Below are 26,604 nucleotides of genomic sequence, written 5' to 3'. Positions count from 1 at the left end.
GGCTGTAAAGTGCTTTTGAGATCCTGGCCATTTCTTCTGGGTCCCTTTTTGATCAAGCCCAGATGGATGGAAAGTTCACCCTCTCCTGCTGCAAGACATCCAACTGGCAGTACCAAAGTCCACACTGTTGTTTGCTGGTCCAGCTCTCAGCAACAATCGGGCTGGTTTAGGTGGGAGAGTAGGATATGACATACATGCAAGGGTATTCTTCTGAGGTGCATTCTTGGGGTAGTGAAAAGAACATTTTATTCAGCACACAGCCATGCTGCCTTTGTCCATGGAGTGCATTAACTACCATAAAATGTTGAATTGTTCTAATCTGTAGTAGCGAGATTCTTCCTCAAAACTCTAAAATACAAAACAATGTTATGGGAGACAATGTTTTACCATCAATACTAAACACAGAAAGCAATTCATTGGCTGTGATATGCTTTGTAACTTCTCAAGGAAGTGATAATGCACTATATAAATACAAGTTATTTAGGTATTTCTGAACCCTCCGTCAGCACAACATCCCTCCAAATTTGATGCCTCTTACATCCCCAGTTTTCATCGCCACACCATTGGCCTCCGTGCTTTCAGCTGCCTAGGCTCTAAGCTCTTGAATTCCCTCCCTAACCTGTTCACCTCTCCCTTTTTAAGACACTCCTTAAAATCTACCTTTTTGATCATGCATTTGGCCACCTGTCCTAATATCTCCTTACGTGGCTCAGTGCCAATTTTGTTTGATCGCTCTTGTGAAAAGCCATCAGATGTTTTATGATGTTAAAGACATTATATAAACACAAGTTGTTGTTTCAAATATTTATTTCTTTACCTGAACAATCCAAGAATACTACTATAAAACTTGATTCTAATCATTGGCAAGAAGTGTGGCAAATTATTTGTTTTAGCTCTGCAATTTTCAGGGGAAATCAAATCATTTTGAAAAGTAGCCCATTGGCTTTAAAACTAACAAAGTAAAATGCTGCAAATTGTTCTAGCATCAAATGCCATTTGGGGAAAAGAGTTCCAAACTTCTATCATCCTTTGTATGAAGAAATCTTTCTTAAATTCACCCCTGAAAGATTTGATTCAAATCTTTTGACTGTGTGCCCTAGCCCTTCACTCCCCAACTAGAGAAACTAGTTTCTCCCAATCTACCTATTTGTTGCTCTTAAAGTTGCAAACCTCAATCAAATCACTCCTTAACCTTCTAAATTCCAGGGAATACAACCAGCTTTTGTTTAATCTCTCTTAGCTTAACGCTTGGGAATTCAGGTATCTTGTGTTACTATGCTGCAGTGCCTCCTAGGCCAATATATCCTTCCTAAGATATGTCCAGAACTGCTCACAGTACTGCAGGTGTGGTCTAACCAGGGCCTTCTATAGCTGAAGCATGACTTCTACCTTTTGTATTCAATTCCTCAAGATATAATGGCCAGCATTCCATTAGCCACCTTGATTATTTTCTGTTCCTGTTCTTGACATTTTAATGATCCATGTAACTGGGCTCTAAGCCTCTTTGGATTTTCACTGTTTCTAATTTTTCATCATTTAGAAAATACTCTGTTCTATCATTTTTAGGTCCAAAATGGATGACTCCGCATTTGCCGACGTTGAAATTGATTTGCCACAGTTCTGTCCATTCATTTAATCTATCAATATCTCTTTGTAATTTTCTGCTTTCATCTACACTAATTACAACACTGCCTATCTTTGTGTCATTGGTAAATTTGAATGTGGCTTTCTATCCCATCATCTGAAGCTTTTTGAATAGTTAAGGCTCCAAAATAGATCCTGCGGGACATCGCTAGTCACACCTTGCCAGTTATAGTACCTGCCCATTATCCCTACTCTGAATCCTTCCGCTCACCCAATTTCCTAACAGGTCAATAATTTTCCTTCAATTCCATGAGCTTCAACTTTAGCTAACGATGCCTTATGAGGAACTTTATCAAATGCTTCCTGGACAAGTAACATCTATAGATATTTATCTGCCCACTACTTTAGTCATCCCTTCAAAATGTTCAATCAGATTTTTCAGGCACGACCTATCCTTTACAAATATCTCTCTGATCAGTTGAAAATTTTCCAAAGTTTTCAATCATCCTAGCCTCAATTATAGACTAGCTTTTTCGCAACAACAGGTGTTAGGCTAATTGGTCTATAATGCCCTGGTTTCCCTCTATCACCTTTCTAAAGTAGCGGGTAACTTATGCAATTTTCCAACCTAAAGGAGCAGACTCTGAATTGAGAGAACTTTGGAAGATTGTAGTTTGGGTATCTGCAATGTTCTAAACTACTTCTTTTAAAATAAAAGCAAAAAACTGGGAATGCTGGAAATCCAAAACAAAAGCAAAAATACCTGGAAAAACTCAGCAGGTCTGGCAGCATCTGCAGAGAGGAGCACAGTTAATGTTTCGAGTCCGAATGACCCTTCGAAGGGTCATTTGGACTCGAAACGTTAACTGTGCTCCTCTCCGCAAATGCTGCCAGACCTGCTGAGTTTTTCCAGGTATTTTTGTTTTTACTTCTTTTAAAACCCTGGGATGGAAACCATCAGGCCATGGTGATTTTTTTTTTTTTTGTTTAGTGCCATTAATTTTTCCATTAATTTTGAATCCCTGTTTCTGATTGATTAATAGTACCCTTCGGATGTCTGGAATGCTGACCTCTTTCTCTATTGTAAATAGTGATGCAAAATAATTCATTGGTAATCATACAGATAAAGGCTCACTCAGCGTATTGTGCCTGTGTCAACTCTCCGAATAAGCTACCGATTAGTCCCACTCCCCTGCTCTTTCCTCAGAGCCCTGCAATTTTTTTTCCTTTTTAAGTAGAGATCCAATTCCCTTTTGAAAGTTACTATTGAATCTGCTTCCATCCCTTTTGGCTCGTGCATTCCAGATAATCAGAAGAAAAACTCCTCATCATTGCCCTTACTTTTCTTTGCCAATTATTTTAAATCTGAGTTGTCACGCCAGTGGAAATATTTTTGCCCTATCTATTTTATCAACAACTCATAATTTTGAAAGCTGTTGTTGGATAGGACTCCTGATCTACCCAGTGTGAATAAAGGACAGCATATTGTGGAATTGTGTAGAAAGCAAAGTTAGACTGGCATATTGTCTGATCAGTATCCAATAACCCCTCATGGAAAGAACTCATCAAGTGCTTCAAATAGTGTTGCAGGATCTTTTATATCCACCTGTGAAGGCAGACAGGGCCTTGGTTTAACATCTTATCTAAACAACAACAGTTCTGAGAGTATGGTATTGGAATCTCAGGCTTGATTCTGTGCTTGAGTCTCTGGAGTGGAACTCAAACTCACAACCTTCTGACTCCTAGATGAGAACACTATCCACAGAGCCATGGCTATTACAATATTTCTATATCAACTGACTCTCCATTTCCTGGTAAATAATGATGGATTATTGCTCAATAGATTTGTAGCAATTGCACCAAATACTCATCCAGCAGGTTGATTGGTTTTGCATGTTAAGAACTGAACTCGGCAAACATGCCTGGTTTATGGTCAAGCCTTGAAAAATATTTTAACAAATATAAATGTTGCAATCTCATTTGTGGTTAATGAAATGTTTCTAAACCACTTGCATTTTTGAGATCATGTGTCTTGAAGTAGGAAAAAATGAATATGTATAGTACATGGTTTGAACCGAGTATTTGGCTTCAGTTCAAGTCAATGGAATGATAGGAACCATGTTACACCCAGTGTCCTGCCTCTACACATCCCAATTAATACTGGATTGAACCTGATGGGACATATTTCTCTGTACATATTACACAGTAACCATGTGGCGCATGCTTTGAAGCTAAATTCATCTAGGATTTGAAATGACCTGATGTAAACTTTTTATGGCTTGGGATATCAGTTGAATCACTTTGTGGTGTTATAGTGTCTGCTTAACTCAGTGATGGGATTCTCCTCATAGCTCACTCGACACTGACATTAAAACACACCAAAATATGATACTATTCTTGATGTGTGAGCTCTTCCCTTTCTCTGTAACCTTAGCCCTGAAAACCTTTTAGATCACTATGCTCCTGCAATTCTGGCCTCTTGCACGTCCCAGATTTTCATTGCTCCACCTTTTATTGACTGTGCCTTTAGTTGCTTGTCCTTAAGCTCTTGAATTGCCTCCCTAAACCTTTCCATCTCTTTACCCCTCTCTCATGCTCAAACATACTACTTAAAGTTTGGTCAAAAAGGTAGGTTTTTGGTAACCTGCTCTATCATCATATGTTACTCAATAAATTACATTCAATAACATTTTGTTCAACAATGAGAAGCATCACAGACTTGTTCAATTCTGTTCTTACCATGTCTACACATCTACCTTTTCTAAAGATAATTGAAGCTAGCTCAAGTTGAGCACAAGCCCGGTTGTAATTTTTACTTTTCTGGTTTCCATAACTCATTACCACAGGGGCCTGAATTTTACGCTCCCCCACTGGTGGGTTTTTGCGCGGGGGTGGTGGGGTGGAGCATAAAATAGAAGGAATGGGCTTCCCTCTGGACTTCTGCACACCCTGACCTCGCAGCGATTTTACGCTGGGTTGGGCACCATGCCCTTAGTGAGGCCCTTAAGCGGTCAATTATTGGCCGTTTTCCATCCAGGCTCAATTTTTAGGCTGGCGGGAGGATTTACCTGGAGTGAGGGAAGCCCAAAAATGAACAGGCTTAAGCTCTGGTGGGATGCCCCCTTCTAACTGCGGGTGCCCCCCGCCCCACAAAGGTCCTGTGGCTGCTGGACCTCCATCCCCTCAACCACCATACCCCCCGCACCCCCCCCCACCCCCACCATCCCCAAGTCTGTTTCTTTTAAAAGTAAGAAATGAAGATTAAAAATTTTCTTGTGTTATGTGAGGTAAGTTCCAGAGATAAATCATTATAGCAACTAACAAAATTCTACACCTAAGCCAGTTGCCTGAACGTAATCTTGCACCTCCATAAACTAGACCTCATTGAGAGCTCTGCTTCCCATAAACTAACCCACACTAACTCCTGTTCACCCATCACCCCTGTGCTCACTGACCTACAGTAGGGCCCAGTCCGGTAACACCTCAATTTTTACAATTCTCTTCCTTGTTTTCAAATTCCTCCATGGTCTTGCCCCTCCCTATCTCTCTAACTTCCTCTGGCCCTACAACCCTCAGGTCTCTATGCTCCTCCAGTTCTGATCTCTTGCACTTCCCTGATTTTAATCAATCAACAGTTTATGGTCATGCCTTCATTTACCCAAGTCTAAGTGCTGCAGTTTTCTCCCTAAACTACTCCGCCTCTCTATCACACTCCTTTAAAATTATCTCTTTGGTCAAGTTTTAGGTCACTTGTTTTGACATCTCTTTATGTGGCTGAGTGCAAATTTTTATCTGGTAGTTGCTCACTTTGATGTATCTTGGGACATTTTACTATGGGCTTGATTGAAAGGGGCTTTTAGGTGTTCAATGTAGGACTGATCTTTCTCTCTTATGCACACAGATGAACGACAGTGAAAACCCGATATTTGTAGGAGTGACTCCAGATGACTTACTCACAACATTTGTTGTTTTGGCTGTGGCAAATACAAGCAAATCCAGAAATGTGAGCATCTCCCTGGAGCTGTCTGTCAAAAACTCAAGTACAGAAGAGCAGAGGATTTTCTTGGAGACTCCAGCAGCACAGGCAATCTCTGGGATATTTGTTTGGGCAGCACTGATTGTGACATTTCACCAGGTGAGATTGAGGTTGCTTTTACATTATTTTGAAATTACAGCACAGAAACAGGCTATTTGACCTGGCCCATGTTGGTGTTTATATTCCTCACGATTCACCTTCATCTAACTTGATCAACATATTGCTCTTCCTTTTTCTCTGATGTTTTTACCTAACTTAAATGCATCAGTGCTATTCACCTCAACTACTCCATGTGGCAGCAAGTTCCACACTCAAACCACTCTCAGTAAAGAAATTTCTCCTGAATTTCTTTTTGGATTTATCAGTGACTATCTTATATTTATGGCCCCTAATTTTGGACATGCCCACAAGTGGAAACATATTCTCTAGGTCTATCCAATCAACCCCCTTCAGATGCAAGAGTGCAACCACTGAGCCAAAGCTGACACAATAAAACATTTGTAAGTGACTAAATAATTCATAATTATGTAAACACATAGGTAACCACTTACTAGGAATGCTTTAAAACTTGCATTGTGTAAGCAGCTCCTGTAGTGTATGAACTCTGGATAGAGTCTCGAGAATATTTTTATTATGTTCATAGGTTGTTTGCTGAGCTGAAGTAAACATTTTGGATCACAAAGAAAGTGTTCAATAATCTCTTGTCTAAATTACTCAGCCGTTTTAATGTTTGCCATCTTGGTTTTTTAAAAAAAGATATTAACTCTACCAATTGAATTACTCCCACACAATTATAGGACAATAAAAAGGATGTTTTTAAAAGTGTGACCTGTACTATGAATTTTACTGGAAACTGTTGACATGGACTCCGTACAATGATTGGACTGGAAGTCTATGATCTTCTGGGCTCGAGTTGTTTCGTTGAAATCTATCAACATGGTGCACACAGAAGCATCATGGTTTCTTTGGTACTCTGGTTCCTTTTCACTTGGGAGGGATCTGTTAGGTCCAATTGGCATCTTTTCTGCCCAGGCAAAGATCACAAACTAATCTTTACAGGAAGCAATGGGCCTAGAGAATTAGACCTGTTGCTCTCTTATGGCAGTCTATCTTGATGTTAACACATTGAAATGAATGAGCTATGTGTTGCAGTTCTCTTTCCATGGGTCAGTGGATAAATAAACCACCTGATGTGACCTAGTGCCCTACAGAATTTTGAAGGCCTCTAATTTAATTCATGGCCTGTGTTGATTGCATATAATATGGGCTTTACACCATAGAAACAGGCCATTCTGTCCACCTGGTGCACGCTGGTGTCTATGCTCCATACAAGCCTCCTCCCACCTCTCTCCGTCCAAACATATCAGTAAAAACTTTTGTCCTGTTCTATCTCCTGGTTATCTAGCTTCTTTTAAATCATCTATGCTACACATTTCAACCACTCCAAGTGGTATTAAGTACCACATTCATTCTCTGAATAAAGAAGCTTCTGAGTTCTTTATTGGATTAATTAATAAGATAGTCATCTTACATTTATTGATCACTAGTTTTGGTCTCCCTGACACTGTAGATAGTGTGGCTGTAAAGGTGGGGGGGTAGGTCTGCATTTCTGTTCCTGGCCACAATTATTAACTCCTGGGAAGTGCGAGAGACTGAGGTGTATGGGATTGTTCTTCAAGTGTTGGGTCGGCTAGCAACATTCACTATTTGGGCTGAGAGCAGAAAAATGGGCCACTTGATAAAGTGGCAAGTGATGCTGGTAGAACTGTGTGTACCCTGCCACAATCGCCATCTTCAGGAAGAAGAACATAGGGGAAAAGACTAGGAGATTTTTTTTTAAATTACATAAACTTGAAATATTAATATTGAGCATTGATTAATCAGAATGTTTTCAAAGTGGCTATTTTTTAAATTTATCTGCAGCTGGGTGGTTAATCATTCACAGGTCTCCAGTGCATTTACCGCAAACTGGTTCTAAACTAGTAATCTAGTCAGAATCTACATCATAAACTAGATAATAGTACCAGCACATTAGCTGTCACGCCTTGCTTTAGATCTCCTTTACAAGCTTTCCTCCCATATTTACAGCATGGTTTTAAAAAGTGCACAATCGAGATGAAGGCTCAAAACTCAGTGCAGGAAAGCAACAAAGCTTCAGAGTGAATTGGTGATTAAATGATACCATGCTTAGGTTTTAAAGGCCTGAAAATTGTAAGAGGAGGAAAGTATCAAAGCTTAACACTGCAAGAGAAAGATTGTTGTAATCTCCTAGAATGTTGGAACCTGGAACTCTGCCAAAGTTGTGAAGCAGCTCAGTGTTAGCACTGTTGCCTCAAGATTGTGAGCCTGGGAATTAAACCTGGGGCCGTTCTGGTCTGGATTCATCAGCTCAACTAGCCTAACAAGTAGCCATCAAGAACAACACCTTGTATTTATATAACTCCTTCACTTCAGGCACATAATCAAATAAAATTTGGCACCAAGTTACATAAAGAGATATTAGGCCAGGTCAATAACTTGGTCAACAGATAAGTTTAAAGAAGCATCTTAAAGGAGACAGAGAGGTCTAAGGAGGGAATTCCAGAGCTTGAGGCTTAGATAACTGAAGACACAGCTGCCAATGATGGAGCAACATCGGGGATCTGCAAAAAGGCCGATTTGGTGAAATGCAGAGATTTTGGGGAGTTGTAAGGCTTGTCAGGGATTAGAGATGGGGAGGGGGCAAGGCCATAGAGGGAATTGAAATTCAAAACAAGCTGCTAAGTTCCTTTTTTACTAAAGTATTTTCTCTTCCACACTTACTTATTCTGAAAACAGTTGGAATTGAACAACGTGTTTTTAAAAATTATTATTGACCTTTTGCATTCGTGCTGTGATGATGATGGGATCTCCTAAGACTTCTAGTTCCTTTTTTCCATTAATCAGTAACTCATGATGTATGTGCTGCATTGTTTGCCATGTATCAATGAAGTTTACAGTTCAGGTCAGGGTGCATTATCTGTCATCAGTGGAGGCAGGTAATGTCTGGTACAGGAAGGATGTGACTGCATATCCTGGGGACCAAAGTGCACTAGGAATGTCAGCTGTGGTACATTGAGCTATGATTTTAAAACACCTTTAGCTATGTGTAATTTCACAGCATTTTGCTTTTATATTTAAATATACATGACAAGGCATGGTTCTCCATTTTTTTTAAACATTAATTTACACGTTCACATATTTTGCTTGAACAAAATTTACAGAAAACATTGAAGCAATAATATCTGACATTTGTCTTTCCTCCAAGAATTTATCTAATTCCCGTTTGATAGTTACTATTGAATCTGCTCCCATCGTCCTTTCAGGCAGCGCACTCCAAATCATTGCTGCAATTAAAAAAAAAATCTCCTCACCTCCCCTCTGGTTCATTCATCTCAAATTCTGTGATACTATTTTGCAGAGGAGAGAGAGGGAGTTCTTCAGATGCCCTGGTTGGCATTACTCATTGAACCAACATCACCAAAAAAAAAAAATCCAGGAATATTATCATGAAGAAACCAACTGTTTAATTTGTTTTAATAATAACCATGACTCTATTCAAAAGCAATTCCTTGTCCATGGGATGTTTTACATATTTAAAGCTTTATGTAAATACAGATTGTTGATGGGTGTTTGGATGAGCGCAGCATTTGACCTGGTTGTGATGCCGCACCCCTCTGCTGGTATGATTGCTCTATTTAGCAGTTTTAAACTGGCACAAAAGAAGACATTTTGGACAAGATGTTGTCAGGTGATCTTCAGAAAGGAGAGTTGAACATAAATATTGCTTGTTGGTGATTGATGTTTTTCAATGTTCCTGTGCTGTCAAAAATACAATCTACTTTCATGAATAGCTGAAAGGTTTATTATTGTGCGCTGTGAGAGTTATACGGTATTGTTCAGATTAGAATCATTTGGATTTAAAATATGAAGTATACTATCTTTTCGTTTCCATCACCTTTTTAATTCCCCCTCTCAACAGATTTACCAGCATCTCCGACACTACAGCTCACCCAATGAGCAGCGCTATATTCTCCGAATCCTTTTCATCGTTCCCATCTACGCCTTTGACTCCTGGCTAAGCCTGCTTTTGATCAGTAATAATCAGTACTACGTTTACTTTGACTCTGTGCGAGATTGTTATGAAGGTGAGCAAACATTGATAGTGGACATTTGCATTTTTGACGTGTTAGACTTTAACACGTTGAGAAGGAAGCATTGTAACAATACAATAAAAGCCTCATCAACTGTAAATTTTGACCAAGCTATCGGAGCATCTCCCCTCTCCTGCTTGCGTCCCTACAATATGGTAACAAAGAGCCTGTTTGCTTTCCAATAAGTGTGGGAAGGAGGTGGGCCATGAGGATGAACATATCGGTCGACCAATGGTCGGAGTATTGGGTGGGGAAGTTAGAGGCAGGAAGTCATGTGATGAGATCTCCAGGGATATGTTGATACCCCTAAATTAGTGTTGCAACTAAATGCCATTCTGACTCACTTCAGAGGGTGTAAAGAGTCAACTACGTTGTGAACTAGAGTTAGCTAAAGGATGTTGACAAACCTTTTGGGCTTAGACAGAAACTTGGTGCCGTTCATGATCAATTTCTTTGTCTGTACCAACCCACAAATGATCAACTTTCTTCCGTTTCAAAACTCGTCGTGATGGGATTTGGATTAAGACTCCTGTCACATGCATAATTATTTCCTGGAATCTCATTTTGTTGTACCAAACATTTTGATATGTTCACTGTAGTAAATGTGCTGTATAAATTGTAAATTGTTATTCTGAATGTATGGAAGGAGAGGTAAATATACAGTCACTCTAGTTATTTATGTTGGAATTCCTTTGGAGGACATTCATGATTGTGACCTTCTTCTAAAGGGTGAAAAATTCTCTTACTTTTCCTTCCCTCCAGAAAGCTGTAAAAAAAAAAACCTCTCGGTTCACTGGCTAATAGTTGAGAGAATCATTCTCTATTATTTAGACGAACAGAATAGCAATTGTTGGAAATTAACAATCATCTCAAGTATTTAAAACAAACATTCAATGTAACTGAGAGAAATAGACTTTTTCAAACCCTTTTGTTTGGCAGATCTACCAACAATTTTCAATGTTACATCTGAGGCTGGCTTCCTTTCAGTCTGCAAACCAGCAGAGATACTGGGCTAAATAAAATTCCATAATGATGTTTTTACATGAAAGAATTGAATAAGTTTATTTTGGGATCAGTTGATGCTGAGAGTTTCTACAGGAGAAGTCTTCAATGTTGTTTTGACAATTTTGGAGAACAGTAAATTGTATAATTACTATTTGTACTGAGTATTCTTCATTTACACGCTTGTTAACTAAAGGTTTTTTTCACTCATGGGATATGTGCATTGCTGGCAAGGGCAGCATTTAATGCCCATCCCTAATTGCACTTGAGAAGGTAATGGTGAGCTGCCTTCTTGAACCGTTGCAGCCTGTATGATGTAGGTACATCCACATTATTGTTAGATAGGGAGCTCCAGGATTTTGGCCCAGCAACGGTGATATATTTCAGGTCAGGGTGGTGAAGGGGAACTTGCAGATGCTGGTATTCCCATGTACCTGCTGGATTTCTTGGCAGTAGAGGTCACAGAATTGGAAAGTGTCATCGGATGAGCCTTGATGAGTTGTTGCAGTGCATCTTGTAGATGGTACACATTGCTACTGTGCGCCAGTGGTGGAAGGACTGAGTGTTTAAGTTGGTGGATGGTGTATCGATCAAATTGGCTGCTTTGTCCTGGATCGTGTGGAGCTTCTTGAATATTGGTGGAGCTGCACACATCCAGGAAAGTGATGAGTTATCCCATCATACTCCTGACTTGCACCTTCTATATGGTGGCAAGGCTTTGGGGAGTCAGAAGGTGAGTTACTCACTGCAGAATACCCAATCCCTGACCTGTTCTTGTAGCCACAGTGTTAGTGGCTGACCCAGTTAAGTTTCAATGGTGACACCCCAGCATGTTGATAGTGGGAAATTCAATGATGATACAGGTACAGTACCTCATTTTCAGCTGTCTGAAAAGTGGTGATGTCTGAAAACTGGACATTCTTTTAAGGACATCTTGAACTCTCTTTTCCAGAGAATAACCTTCCCTTAGTCTGCTGACAGAGCTGTACTATGGCAATCTGTGTGGTTTTAGCTAATAGGTCTTTTGATCCATACAAGCTACTGCAATCATTACATTCTCAACTGGCTGCCAAAGATGGGGTACATGTCAATTCTAAGAAAATTTTAATGTAGTCTTGATTAGCCACCCTACTAAAAAACCGGCAAGATCCAAAATGCAGAACAGACTCTATCTCGAGGTTGCCAGTTTTCAAACACTGTAACTGTAATGCCATTGAAAATCAAGGGAAGTGGAGATGGTCATTGTCTGGCATTCGTGTGGTATGAGTGTTACTTGCCATTTATCAGTCCAAGCCTGAATGTTATCCACGTCTTGCTGAATGTGGGCACGGGCTGCTTCATTATCAAAGGACTTTTTGTTGCAGGGAAAACACTAATGAAACTCCTTGCATCTCTCTTCATCTTGCCCTATCAACACAACCTTCTATTCCTTTCTCCATCATATTTATCTAGCTTCCACTGAAATGCATCTAATGTGGATTGAATGAACTGCATCTTATTAAATGAAACTAATTCAAGATGTGATGTACCTTAAGGAAAGTGAAGGACTAGAAAATGGTAATTTAGCCCATTGAAGCTTGCCTGTTTCGTATTCTAAATTTCACCTTGACGTTTTGAACCTCTTCTGATGCTTTTGCTGCCATTGCCCTTCCTGAATCCAAATAATTATCACTCTTCCAAATGAAATGTTTCATGATATGTTTATAAAATTTACTTTTCACTTAAGTTTACATTGATATCATTTGAAATGTATTTTAAAATTCAGAGTGCTTCTAGATCCAAGCTCCTTTTGGTGATTTCAATCTTGGTCAATACTCAAAATCAAAGTTAATGCCTTAAGCAGACAATGCAACATTTATGCTAAATCTGTTGCTGCTGGTGCTTGCATCATGGGTAGCTTTCCTCCTTGCTGCTGACATTTGCCCAATGGTAAACAAGGAATGATCTTTGTGTGACACAGACCAGTCTACAGGCTCAGGTTCCATAATTCTTTAAACTCTGTCACAAGGTTGTTAACCTGGAAGAGCAGGTTTGTTGTCTGGGTGTGTCCAACAAGAGCACATGTGAATTATCATCAGTGATCAGGCTTATGTATATAAGGACTTACATTTCTATAGTATCTTTCACAACCTCAAGACACCCAGACGTGTTTTATGGTCAAATAAAGTACTTTTTTGAAGTGAAGTCACTGTTGTAATATAGAAAATAAGAAGCTGTCACAATCAGCAATTTGATAATGACCAGATAATCTATTTTAAGTGTGAGGGATTAGTATTGGTTAGGACAGGCTCCTTTATAAATATAATGTAGTGTGTGTCTAAGGGTCCCGCTTTATAACAGTGATTACAGTTCAGAAGCACTCGTTTGGCTATAAAATGCTTTGGAGCATCTTGAGGTTGTGGAAGGCACTGTGTATAAACATAAGCTCTTCCCTTCTTTCAAAAAGACTTCACTGATCCGGTGCTGTGCTGGCTGATTTAACCAGAACAGTAGGCATGCTGCCACATATGCAAAGCCAAAACAATCATACATATTGGCAAGCTGAAACAAACAGCCCTCCAAAAGTGCTGAAAATGGTTGATCAGTCAACCTATCTTTTAGGCATGACCCTTCAGTGTTCTAAAGGAAAGTCACAGCCCTTCTGTAGCTGCTGATTGATCTGTTATGGTTTCCAGTAGGGATAAATTAATTTCCAGGCATCACAGCTATGGAGATACCGCTAAGGTGCTTTTTTTCTGTTGTTGCTGGATTTTTCTTAATGTTCCTGTTGTTCCTAATCCTGTACTTACCACTGCTCCTCACTACCACCTAATCCAGAGTTTTTGAAGCTAATTGTTGCACCCCAATTGCTCTTCCAACTGTCAAGACAGACCAGGAATCAAACATGCAACTTCATAGCTTTTGCTTATTATTACAGTGGGCAATAACTTTATTCACTGCCACAACAATGACTTGAATTTATATAACACTCTTAACATTAATAAAATGGCCAAGGTGCCTTCACAAGAGTATTATAATATGTAATTTATCACCAGGCTATATCAGGTGATATTAGGATAGGTAGTTTTTAAGGAACATCTTAAAAGAGAAGATAGTGATAGAGAGGTGAAGAGATTAGAGAGGGAATTCCAGACCCTTGATCCTAGCCAGTTGATGGCACAGCTGGCAATAGTGGAGCAAAGGAATTCTGGGATCCTCAAATGGCTTTTGCCATTAAGTGATCTAATTGATTCTTTAATAATGTAAGGCCATTTAGATGAATGAATGCATGTCTTGGGTATGCAAGGTCATGTGGCTTAACTTGACGTGCTGTGCTTGCAGCTAGAAGATTTATGGCTGGAATCCCAAAGCAATTTAGCCCATCTTTTATTCCTTCAAGGTTGGTCAAGGAGTGCCACTAACATGGGAGGAAAACACAGGATCTGAGACTGGTTGGTTATAATAATATAGAAATGGCAGAATGGCACGCTAGGCTAGAAAAGCCCTTGGATATGCAAAGGAGCACTATTTCTAATGAGATTCGTCTCCTGGGGCCCTTCTTTTCCTCCAAAGAAGTGTATGTCTACTAGCAATGTGTTGATTAACCATTCAAGACAATTGGGTGCATAAATGCTTTATAAATTTTAATTACCAAATCAATTGGAACCTGTGCAATCTGGGGTTTGCTTTCTGTCGAGCAAGATTGGATTTCTTCTGCTAGGTCTCTGAATTACTTATGAATATGCATTTGTTATGCTTCGCAATCTGTGAGCCAACACACAGACTGTGTGCAGTGCATTAACTACAGTGTCAGATTGAGGAGTTAAGATACAACCAGAATTTGCAAGAGCAAAACGTGTTTTGAGTGTGTTATCTCCACCCAAGCTTACTGCATTTTAAAGTGCTCCAGTGAGTTGTGGGTCTCGGTATGTTCCCTGTACCCTTAGTGATTTCATACCACTGAGACAACAGTGATGAATCACTGTTTACTCTGGGAATCTATCAATCGACAATATTTTACCAAATGACTTGGCAATCAATAGTTACCAAATTTATTCTATTGACCAACTGAGGAATTGAACAGCTTCTGCATGATAACGAAAACAAAATTATTCCATAGGGCAGTGTACTTCCTTCCTTCCTTCCCTCCCTCCCTAGAGCAGAGATGTTTTGGCAGATTCCATTTATAGACATTCTGTGATTGGGGACAGAATGCATGGATCCTGTAAGCCAGTGTTTCTTATAGCTGAACTACTTTAGTGTAGTCCAACTTGACAACTCAGCACTACTGCCTTCACACTGACAATTGAGAAGAAGATTCTCTTGGTTTGATAAACTAATCCAAAAACAACCACATAATGTGTTCCATACAACCAGATACTAGGATCTAGGACAGATGCTGATCATTATTCCCATGGCGATCACACTTTTGTTTTGCTGTTTACTGCAGCAGTGTTCTCTTTATAAGGTCACTTTAGCAGGGGCTTAGTTGTCTAGATGCTTATTAACAGTGGAGATTAAAACACAATGACTCTAAATAACAGTTGGAACAGATTATGGATTACTGAAGCAGTGATCCGTTTGTTTATAAAGGAAAGGAAGGGTGTTGAATCTCCTATTTTTTCTTGCAGTGAAGTATTCACATTCTTAAAAGATGGATAGTCCATCTACCCACACACCTAAATTGGGGTTTCTGTTATCAATCATCATATGATCAATTGAGGGTTTTCATGGGGAATGAAATGTGGCGAGTGACTTTACATACCCCTCCCCACACCCCACCTTCCAAAACTGAGTTGGGATTGGTGTATGCATAGTAACAACAGCTACAGCATTGTGCATTTATATCATCCCTTTATGTAGTAAGTCATCCCAAGGTGCTTTGCTGGAGTGTTACCAGATAAAAATTGACCTCAAACCATACAAGGAGATGTTAGGACAGGCAAGCAGAAGCTTGATCAAAGAAGTAGGTTTTATGCAGCACCTTAAAGGAGGACTGAGAGAGAGAGAGGTGAAGAGCTTTAGGGAGGGAATTTCTGAGCTTGAAGCCCAGGCAACTGAAGGTGCAACCACCAATGGTGGAGTAGTGGAAACTGGGTTTGCGCAAGAGGCAAAATTGGAGGAGCACAGAGATCCCAGAGGATTGTGGTGCTGGAGCAGATTACAGAGATAGGGAGGAATGAAGCCATAGAGAGATTTGAACACAAGGATGAGAATTTTAATTTGCGACATTGCCAGATTGGGTGCAAACATAGGTCAGCAAGCACAGAGGTAATGGGTGAACGGGACTCGAGTTAGGATATAGTTGGCAGAGTTTTGAGTGAGCTCAAGTTTACACTAATATCCCACGAGATCTCTTGCACCTCACTGCTAATATCTGTTCAAGTTGCATGCTGGGCTCAACATCGCAGCTAATATTTGGGGCTCTCTATGGGAAATCTTCACAAATCACAGAGGGTAAAGTGATGTCTGGTGTCTCTAGTTACTAGTTGTTTCACATGAGCCATCAAAAATAATTGAAAACTTAACGAGCTGCAGTTTGCTTTCACACACCAGTCAGATTGGATTTCTAATGTTTGGTTTATGTTTACATTATGCATGGATGTGTATCGGTTATGCTTTTTCTTGACCTGTCAAACAATAAATAATCTGTTGTGAGATGGAGGTAAAAGCAAATTGAAATAGCAACAGTCTGGATTTATTATATCTAGCCTAAAATATGTTACTACTTCATAAATTTGCATGAGCCAAGGATTTTAATGATTTTGCGTCCATTTTTTTGGGTGGGTCCAGTGATTAATGACTTGTCATGAGGACCAAATGCACATGAACCGATCATTTCATTGAGTGATGCAAAAAATTATTATAGCTTCTGTACAAACAGTTGTTTGGTAGCACAGAACTTGAGTATTGCTGAAAAGAGAGACACGTCTAAGCTTTTCATCCTGCATTCATTGGGACACTCGCAAGAATACCAACATAAGGAGGAAAACAACAATTTATGCCATATGTGAAGAGAGTGCTGATTGGTTGGCAAGTGGTGTTACCATGGAGAATGCACCACTGATGTCTTACTGGGCTCCATCCTGCACTCAAATTCACCTATGAAATGGAGCAGTCAAATGAACCCCACTTCCTTGACATAGTTGAGAAATGTGCCAAGGGATTCTCTACCTTCACTGGTCAGTATACGTGTTGGGATTCCTACAGTTCCACACGCTATATGATTGGTCTTATTGGCAACCTTGTAAATAGGGCCTGAGGCATTTGATCACCATGCAAGCTTGACACTGAAGTAGAGTGCATCAAAGGCAGGATAACAGCGAACCTGGTCATATCATTTTGCACTGTATATCATGCAAATTTGTGAATGGGCCTAAGGCCGTTACTTTCAGCCCTGAAAAGTGCCCAGTCTACCTCAGATTACCCTGGAAGGGAAAGGTATTGCAAAAATTTGAGCAACAGTTGAAGCTAGCTGTTTCACACTGCTACAATGCAGTAACGACATGAGTGGTATTCGCCACTAACAGGATGCTGCCATCAAGCCAAGACATTCTGCCCATCACCCAAATGAGTAATGTGGTATTTAATTTAAGCTCCTGCTAAAATGTGATGCTAGGTATGTAGGCCATACATCCCAAGACTGACGGATCGTATCAAACAGCATATCCTAGACATTTTTCGCAAAGGACCAGATACTGACCATACCCAACCTGCCCGTGCTTGCAAAACTCAAAACCGTGTCCAACATTAGATACAATTCCGTAATTGGACAATGTTTGCTAAATAATCCTCAATGTACAAAGAATTACACTGGCAACCAATTTAAGATTCAGTCAGGCTTGCAGTGTGGCACGTTTGCATGTACTGGTAGCTACATATATTAATACACAGGGCCCTGTTCTTTGCAGACAGAAAGATCATATATTGTGCCTGTTTCAGCTAAACAAAATAAGTGACAGCCATTCGCTGGCTCATTCCTCAGGGCAATGCCTTGACCAATCAGGGTCAAGCTGCCTGGTTTAAACTTCAAACAATGCTTGACAGTTAAGTCAGTCACCATCAATGGTTAATTCTTCATGGCAATGCCACTTGCCAACCAATCAGCACTCTCTTCACATATGGTATGAATTGTTGTTTCCCTCTTTATATAGTAAACTTGAGTGTCCTGATGAGTGCAAGACAAAAAGCTTAGATATGTCTCTTTTTCAGCAATAGCTTCTGTACAATTAGAATGTACCCAGGCTTGTTTCACTCGTCCAGAAACGCCCGGCCTCCCTTTCCTCCAGTACTTTCCTCACGCCACCCCGCCACCTCCCTTACCTCTTCTGGCATTCCAACCCCCCAGCTAACACTCATCCCCTCCCCCACTTCCCTGGAGAAAGCATCCTTTTTATTCAAAATTTCTTCAGAAAGATATAGTGAGCAGAGAATAGTTGCAATCCCAGTCATTTGCAGCAGTGTGGTCTTCAGACATGACTGGAGGAGTTATTCAATCATCTCCATTCTGGCCATGAATAGTTGTGTCACTATATACAGCCCTAAAGCTTTTGCACCAAGTGAACTTGACATTTCCAACCTAGTTCTTTATGGGCATGGGCCAGAGCACACCACTAATCTATAATTTGCCATGTGCTGTACTAAATTGTGAATCTCACTGGGACATGGTTGATGTCGGAGGTGCAGCACCTGCACTACTACAGCTGGGGCTGAATATAATGTTGGGACCAAGCCGAGGGAACAACAGCAATTTACATATATGTAGCTCCTTTAACATAATCTCAAGGAGCATCACAGGAATGTTATCAGACAAAATTTGACACCAAACTACATAGAGATGTTGAGACAGGTGTTCAAAAAGCTTGGTCAAAGAAATATGCTTTAAGGAGTACCTTAAAGGAGAAGAGAGATGTAAAAAGGTCTGGGGAAGAAATTCAACAGCTTAGTGCCTAGGCAGCTGCAGGCATTGCTGCCAGTGGTGAAGGGAAAACCATCATGGATGTATAAGAACATTACATATCAGACAGTTGTGCTTAACGCTGACATGGGAACTTGAACTTTGAAATATTCCATTCTCTTGTATCAGTGGGTGATAGGGACATGCTAAGTGTGGGTAAAGTTCCTGCCTTTTTATAGGGGAGTGGTTTGGTAACACATAAACCTATTACACAAAAATCTGATGACCTGGGGCCCTTTCTATGTGGTTCATGGTTCATGCCAGGTGCTTGTTGCAGGTGGAATCAACAAGTAAAAATAGTTTAAAAGGATAGTTGTTTTGTCATGTACTTGCACTGACATGTGTTGTCTTCCTTGCAGCCTTTGTGATTTACAACTTCCTCAGCCTCTGCTATGAGTACCTGGGCGGAGAAAGTGCAATAATGTCAGAAATTAGAGGGAAACCGATTAAGTGAGTTATTTCCATCTTTTATGCACATCCACCTACACTCTACACTAAAGTCAGACTTCGAAGACTTCACATTTAAATTATAACAGAGTGCCATTATCCAAACACACTGATCTGAAATAGCCACTTACAGGACTTTTCAGTGTGTTCTGCATAGAGCAAAATGATAGCCAAAGACTAAAACAAAAATGTATTAATCTTTTAATAAAGCCACTAACATTCTTCTCAAACACATAAGCCAACACATCAGAGGGGAGGTGAGCAGTTCATTAGGAGCATATTTGCAAAGTTTACTGCTCTGCCAATGAACTCAATCCAAGAGTGCTGCACAATGGATTTAAAACTACATCTGAAGCTAAGAGATTGCAGACCAACTGCAAGCTATATACTGAGTTAATAGGAATGGGTTTTGGTTAAATATTATCCAAAAACTCCGTGATCTCTAAACAGGGATTTCACTGTATAACTATTTTGTTGTGTTTCCCATGTAGTGTTGTAATCCAATCCTAATAATTTGTATTTTCGTCACCATGAAATGAGTTTTGTTCGCACAAGCAACTACTTAACTTATGTCCTAATAAAACTATGGATTCATAATATTTTGTAAATATAGTGCTCCCTCTATTTGTTTACATTTCCATCTCATCCCCAGGTCTAGTTGTATGTACGGAACATGCTGTTTGATGGGTATGACCTACTCCATTGGATTTTTACGGTTTTGTAAACAGGTGAGATTGTGAGAAGTCTGAGCGTCGGGTTTGCATGTTTGGTGCTGGTGATGGTTGGGAGCAAGTTCTGTTTTCACTTGCATTTCTTGGCCAGCCAGTCTTAACCCATCAAAGAGCATGTGAAATACCAAAACTGTACAGGAATGGTAAAAGGCCATTTGATCCATCAACCCCACTCCATCCACAGACTACATACAGTCTACAGCAACAACACTTGCATTGATATAGTGCCTCAAACATAGCAAAATCTCTATTCATTCATTTACTATTTATTTGCATTTTCCATGCGTTAACTCATTCCTGCCCCTTTAATATTGGGCAAAAGTTCCATATTAGTTCAGAATAAAATATTATCAAACAACAGTTTAGAGCATTAATCCATTGTTTCATCTCCAATATCTATCTCCAGCCTGCTTCTCTGTGCAGAAAACATGCGCTTCAGGAGCACAGGAGCCATTGGTTTCCATGAACAATTTGATTATTTCCATCTCTACTTATCCTTAAATATACTTCTGAAAACACAAAATACTGGAAACACTGAGGTCAGGAAGCATCTGAGGAGTGAGAAAAGAATTAACTTTTCAGGCTGATGATCTTTCATAACCACCAACTCACTCCCGACTAAAGGTTTATCCAGTTTCTTTTTGAAGAAGTTAATTGACTGAACCTCAGTTGTTTTCAAATAGCACAATTGCCCAATGACGTCTCTTCATCCAGTTCCTTTGGAACATAGGAATAGGAGTAGGCCATTCAGCCCATTGAGCCTATTTTGCCATTCAATTCAATCATAGCTAATCTGTCCCTCAACTCCATTTACTGCTTGTGTTCCAAATCTCTTGCCATCCATACCAAACAAATTTATTGATGTCAGTCTTAAATTTTAGTTGACCCCCAGCATCCAAAAGTGTGTCAAAAAGTGCTTCCTTGCTTCACTCCAGAATGACCAAACTCATAATTTTAAGTAAAATCAGAAAATGCTGGAAGAGCTGAGCAGGGTCTGACAGCATCTGTGGAGAGAGAAATCAAGGACATATGACCCTTCTTCAAAGCTACAGAGAAGTAGAAATGTGATGAAATTTATACTGTTTAAGAGGAGTAGAGCAAGTGAAGCTGGATAGAAGGCCAGCGATAGGTGGGGGCAAAGGAGAGATTGACAAAGATGTCATGAACAAAAGGACAAAGGGAGTATTAATGGTAGTGGTAAAGGCTAAAAAAGGTGCTGATAATGGCATTAAGTTAGGAAAGCAGAATTTGATAATAGCAGGACAAGGGTAAGCACTCTGAAAAGAACAATATAAACAGATGGCCCTTGTGGGAGTGGGATGGGGAGGACAAAAAAAAGGGATCAAAAATGTGATAAGGGGGGGATAAAAAAAGGTGGATTAAACAATGAATAAATGAACAAAAATAAAAATGAATCTTGAAAAAAGGGATAAAAAAGGGATGTAGATAGAGGAGAGAGTTCATGGTCTGAAGTTGTTGAACTCAATGTTAAGTCTGGAAGGCTGATGAATGCCTAATTGGAAGATAAGGTGCTGTCCTTCCAATTTGCTTTGGGCTTCATTGCAACATTGTAGCAGGCCAAGGATGGACATGTGGACGGACTTCTGTTTCTACCATTAAACAGTATAAATTTAATCACATTTCTACTTCTCTGTAGCTCTGAAGAAGGGTCATATGGACTTGAAATGTCAACTCTGTTTCTCTCTCCACAGATGCTGTCAGACCTGAGTTTTTCCAGCATTTTCTGATTTTGTTTCAGATTTCCAGCATCCACAGTATTTTGTTTTTTTCTCATTTTGAGATTGTATCCAATAGTTCTGGAGTCAATAGAGTGGATGCAATCTTTTTAAACACCTTAATTGGATCACCCCTCAACCTTCTAAACACAAGTCAAGTTTGTGCATCTCATAATTTAACCCTCCCAAGGCCCAGTATCATTCTGATGAATCTGTATTTGCTCATTTGGAGAGCTGGTGCAGACACTACGGGTCTCCTTTTGCGCTGTAACAATTCTGTGCTTCCTGAGGTGTGGTGCTCAGAGTTAGAATGCAGTACTCAAGATGGAGTCTGACCAAGGCTCTGTACAACAGCAATTTTAGCAAGCAATGTAGCATCACTTCCCCTCCTTTGTATTTCAAATCCCATGAGATGAAGGCTAACATCCAGTAGCCTTTTTGATTTTCATTTTGTACCTTTGCACTAACCTCTAGAGATTTATATACTGATGTCTTTTGCTCTTCCACAATTTCTCATTTCTCACTCTTTTAAAAATAATTCTGATTTGTCTTTCTTTGTCCATTAAATGAATGACCATGTTGATTTCCACCTTCCACAGGTTTACTCTTTTGCTTAATTTGTCTATGTCCCTTTGTTAACAATCTGTGGTCTGCAAATTACTGTGCCTCCTAACTTAGTGTCATCTGCAAATTCGGTTATATAACTCTCTCTCCATTCAAGTTATTGATATAAATGGTGAAAAGCTAAAGATCCAGAATAGATCTTGCCTTGTTCTTCCAAGGCACCAAATTAGTGTGGATCTGCCCTTCAGCGTAACCTTGTTTATGTTTAGTTGTATCATTGCCTTGATTTTGAATGCATTCTGGTGTACAAAGTTGCTCGTTACTGCATGATGCGGTCAATGTCAATCATACCTTTTGCTGAATGGAGAAATAGTATATTTCTGTAACCATATATATGGTAGCATTGTGGTTATGTTTCTAGACTAGTAATCCAGAGGCCTAGATTAAAGACCTAGAAACGGACATTTGAGTCCCACTCATGGCAATCGGAATTTAAATTCAATTAAATAAATATGGAATGAAAAGCTAGTATCATGAAATGGCTGGATTGTCATAAAATCCCATCTAGTTTACTAATGTAATTCAGGGAAAGAACTCTGCTGTCCTTAACGGTTCTAGCCTGTATGTGACTCCAGATCCACAACAATGTGCTTGACTCTGAGCTGACCTCTGAAATGGCCTAGCAAGCCACTCTGTATTCAAGAAAGTGGCTCATCACTAACTTCTGAAGGATAATTAGGTATAGACAAATCCTGTCCTTGCCAGTGACACCCACATGATGAATGGTTTAAAAAAAAGATGTAAGAGCTGACCTTAGCTTTTAGCTCAGTGAGAGTATTATGTGTGAACTAATTGATCTTCACCTGTGAGTGGGATGCTACAATTGACCAGTGTCTCTTGACTGATGAGAAGATCCAACCAGGAGACTACTACTACACCCTCACCTCCACCCTCAATTGCTCTCCACTGACACATGCTGAAAGTGTGCAGGTGAGGACATTGGATGAGAGGCAGGAATGGATTCAACTACAAGGGACCAGCCCTCACTCGCTGGTTAACATGATAGGCCACAGATGGGGCACTAGGTGCTGGCAGGAGCTGCCTTCAAGAGAGGTTCACTCTTGCAGAGCTTAATTTGATCATTATGTATTTGCTATAACTCAGGTGACACTCTCACCTGAGTCAGAAGATTGTGGATTCAAGTTCCAGCCGAAAGACCTTAGCAAATTAAGTGATGCTCGCACTGCATACTGAGGAAGTGCTGTCTTTCAGATGAGACGTTAAACAGAGGCCATACAGAGCCTCATAGTATCACAAAGTCTTTTGTATCTATTTTGAAGAAGAGCGGGTAAGTTCTGCCTGATGTCCTGATCAATATTTATCTCTAAACTCGATGATTCGATCATTATCACTGTTTTGTTTGACCTTGCTATGCACAAATTGGCTGTTGCATTTCCTATAAAAGTGTTTGTGCTTCAAAAAGTACTTCATTAGCCATGAAGCACTTTGTCATCTTGAGATTCTGGAAGGTACTACAGAAATGCAAGTCTGTATTTCTTTGTTCTTTCCTCTAGTGATGCACCATTTCCTAGGGAGGGACCTCTTGTGTTACTTGCTTGCATGTTCTTCATTCCTTGTTGGGAAGTGCCCTTTGTCTACTTTGATACCTTTTTGGTGCTTGTGAAAGTAAGAACTTATGTCCTTTAGGTGAAACGAGAGGAAATTGACCCTCCCATATTGATGGGCATTGTAGTGAATTTGAGAATGTTCTTTGCAAGGGAAGGTTGGTATTTTATTTGCGTTATGGATTTTAAATGACTTCAGAAATGTTTTTGTTGCTTTTGTTCCTTGTACTTACCATAAATCTGCTGTCTGCCTCCTCTAGGCCACCTTACAGTTCTGTGTGATTAAACCCCTAATGGCAGCCATCACCATTATCCTGCAAGTGTATGGCAAATATCACGATGGAGACTTCGAGTAAGTTGGTGTTTTGTTTTTAAACCTCACTCTCCAAATGTAGGCTGTGGCTTTTTATTGTTCGGAACATTAAAATCTTTGTTCTGTTAGTACTTTGTTTTGAATGGATTTTCCTCAGGTGCAATGTGAAGAGCTGTTTTAGGTAGTTTGCTGAAGTCAACTGGAGTGAGGGAGTTGAAGCATTTTTGGGTTAATGACCGTTGGATTCACCTACCCTGGATAAATTACACATGGCCCAAATGGATTAGTTCTCTTGTACAGAAGGTTAAGTTGGTGTGCAGAGCTATAGAGAGGTTTCCTTCTTGGAAGAGCATAACTGAGAAAACTAGGTAAAAGTCAGCATCTCCATCTATTTGGGGCTGCGAAAACTTCTGTCTTGTTTGTGTACAGTCTAAGCTTGGTGACTCAAATACACATACAAGTGGAAGAACAAGTAGTTGTCTAGCCACTTGGGTTGGGTTGTTGTAGCAATACCAACTGATCCAAAAGCATTACAAGTTGTGAACCAAGATTGCCTGCATTTCTTGGTGTCTGGTTCAGAGTGACAATGGCCAAGCAAGCTGGGAGAAGGTGACTTCCCAACTCTCCTGGCCACAGGTAGTGCGTGACCTGGAGAGGTAGGAGAGGAATAAAAGGCATAAGGCAAAAATAATGCATAAATAAATATATAAATGTGTTTCTAGTACTAGTACAACTTTAGTCAATTGTTCTTGGCTATTGTGGCTTGGAAAGAACTGTGACTTCAGGGAGAATATAAAAAACCTTTGGTTGGCCAAGTAAGAGCTACTATTGGACCTTGTTCAACAAATTAGCCTCTTGAGTGAGAACATTGTGCTAATAGGCTTTAAAGCTGAGCTGTGTGTGACATACTTCTACCAATCTCTAATGTAGAATAGAATATTAGATAGGAACAGAAGCAATAAATCATGGCTGATCTGTATCACAACTCCAGCTACTCTTGGTTCTGTAACCCTTAATATGCCTGCCTCGTAAAAATCTTAGCAATCTCAGTTTGAAATTTCTGATTGATTCCTAGCCTCAATAGCTTTTTGGGGAAGAGTGTTCCAAATTTCCATAACCTTTTGTGTGAAGAAATGGCTTCTGATCCCCGCATGGTCCAACTGTAATGAAAATATGCATCCTTTTTCTGGACTCTCCCACCAGAGGAAATAGTTTCTCTTTCTGAAACCTATCCATACCTTTGATCATCTTCAACATCTCAATTGGATAACTTATATTGTCATTTCCGTATTGCAACATGCTTGCATATTTTGAGTGAAACGTTCCCACACAGTTTTGGCTTGCAATAAAACAGTAAGAAAATCTTACCTTTGTGGCTTTGAAGGTAGAGCAACAGATAAAGAGACAGAAATGATGTGGAAATGTGCTTCAGCAGCTAGGGCAAATTATCTTAAGGAGGTGTCACCAAAAGAAGACACAGAATAGCCACTGCAGTGCTGGGAGGAGTAGATGCAGAGACATTAAGGCTATGGAAGAGTCATCGAGGGAGGGTGGGACAAAGCCATGGATCAATTTGAAGAACAGTTTGAGGAGCTTCAAATTGATTCTAGGCAGGCAGAGTAAATACAAATTCCTTTCATGGGGCAGTACTTACTGACAGGAAGTAGAGTTTTGGTTTGGTGGACCAGCATTATTGCTGTATGGAGATGCTTGGCCTCTCCAATGGTCATGGGTGCAAGTCAGCACTATAGCTCCCAATGAGCTTCTGAAATTTCTTAACTCCCTTTTACGACTTTAGGATATCAGGAGGTAAGAATCAGTTGAGGCTGAAAACTCATATAATGTCAATGCTTTCCTTGACATTAAAACGCAGCAGTTTTGGAGATGTATGTAATCTTGGTCACTAATACAACTCAAAATGGCCAAATTCTGCCTCGGGTGATTGAGGGTTTGATTCTCCCTTGACATCCTTCTTGTCTCTGCTTCTGGTCTGGCTCCTCAAACATGCTAAAATTGTTTTCATATTGTTCTTGTTGTTTCAAAAACAACTGAGCTTGTTTATAAAAACAAAAAACTGCGGATGCTGGAAATCCAAAATGACAGTTTCTCAGTTTTTCAAAGCTAGCTAGGCAGCTGCTTTATCTTTAATCCCATCCCTAATCTCTGCCAAAGTACATCAAGCCTTAGTTAGCCACCAACAGCCTGAAACAGCAATATCTTTTGAACTTGGCAATAATCCAGGGTTTCTCGATCATCCTTTTTCAGTTTCCCTTAAAACTAGTATTTAAAAATCCATATTGAAAAATCCAAAATTCTTAAAAGTGGAGTTTCCTGATCTGTGCCATTTGCTTGTAGAGCACAGATCGGGCATGGGAAAGTCTGAACATGTCTGTCCAGGAAAGGCTGAACAAGGCTGTCTGGGCGAATCCAGTGCGCATTTCATATATCTGTCTTCGAG

General features: G+C 39.9%; 1 protein-coding gene across 3 annotated transcripts in view; it reads left to right on the top strand.

Annotated features, from left to right (window-relative positions):
* The window catches only part of tmem184a (transmembrane protein 184a), a 40,987-nt gene that overhangs the window by 5,008 nt on the left and 9,375 nt on the right, over positions 1-26,604 (top strand). For all 3 annotated transcript variants that reach the window (XM_041206329.1, XM_041206330.1, XM_041206328.1), the window contains 5 exons: positions 5,486-5,719; positions 9,621-9,786; positions 19,090-19,180; positions 19,830-19,905; positions 24,094-24,185. In XM_041206329.1, the coding sequence (XP_041062263.1) occupies positions 5,486-5,719; positions 9,621-9,786; positions 19,090-19,180; positions 19,830-19,905; positions 24,094-24,185 (659 nt within the window). The remainder of the gene's footprint in view (positions 1-5,485; positions 5,720-9,620; positions 9,787-19,089; positions 19,181-19,829; positions 19,906-24,093; positions 24,186-26,604) is intronic.

This window comes from Carcharodon carcharias, chromosome 15, assembly GCF_017639515.1.
Source record: "Carcharodon carcharias isolate sCarCar2 chromosome 15, sCarCar2.pri, whole genome shotgun sequence".
In the NCBI taxonomy this organism is placed as follows: Eukaryota; Metazoa; Chordata; class Chondrichthyes; order Lamniformes; family Lamnidae; genus Carcharodon; species Carcharodon carcharias.
Note: the sequence above shows the minus strand (reverse complement) of the source record. Positions and strands in the feature narration are given on the sequence as shown.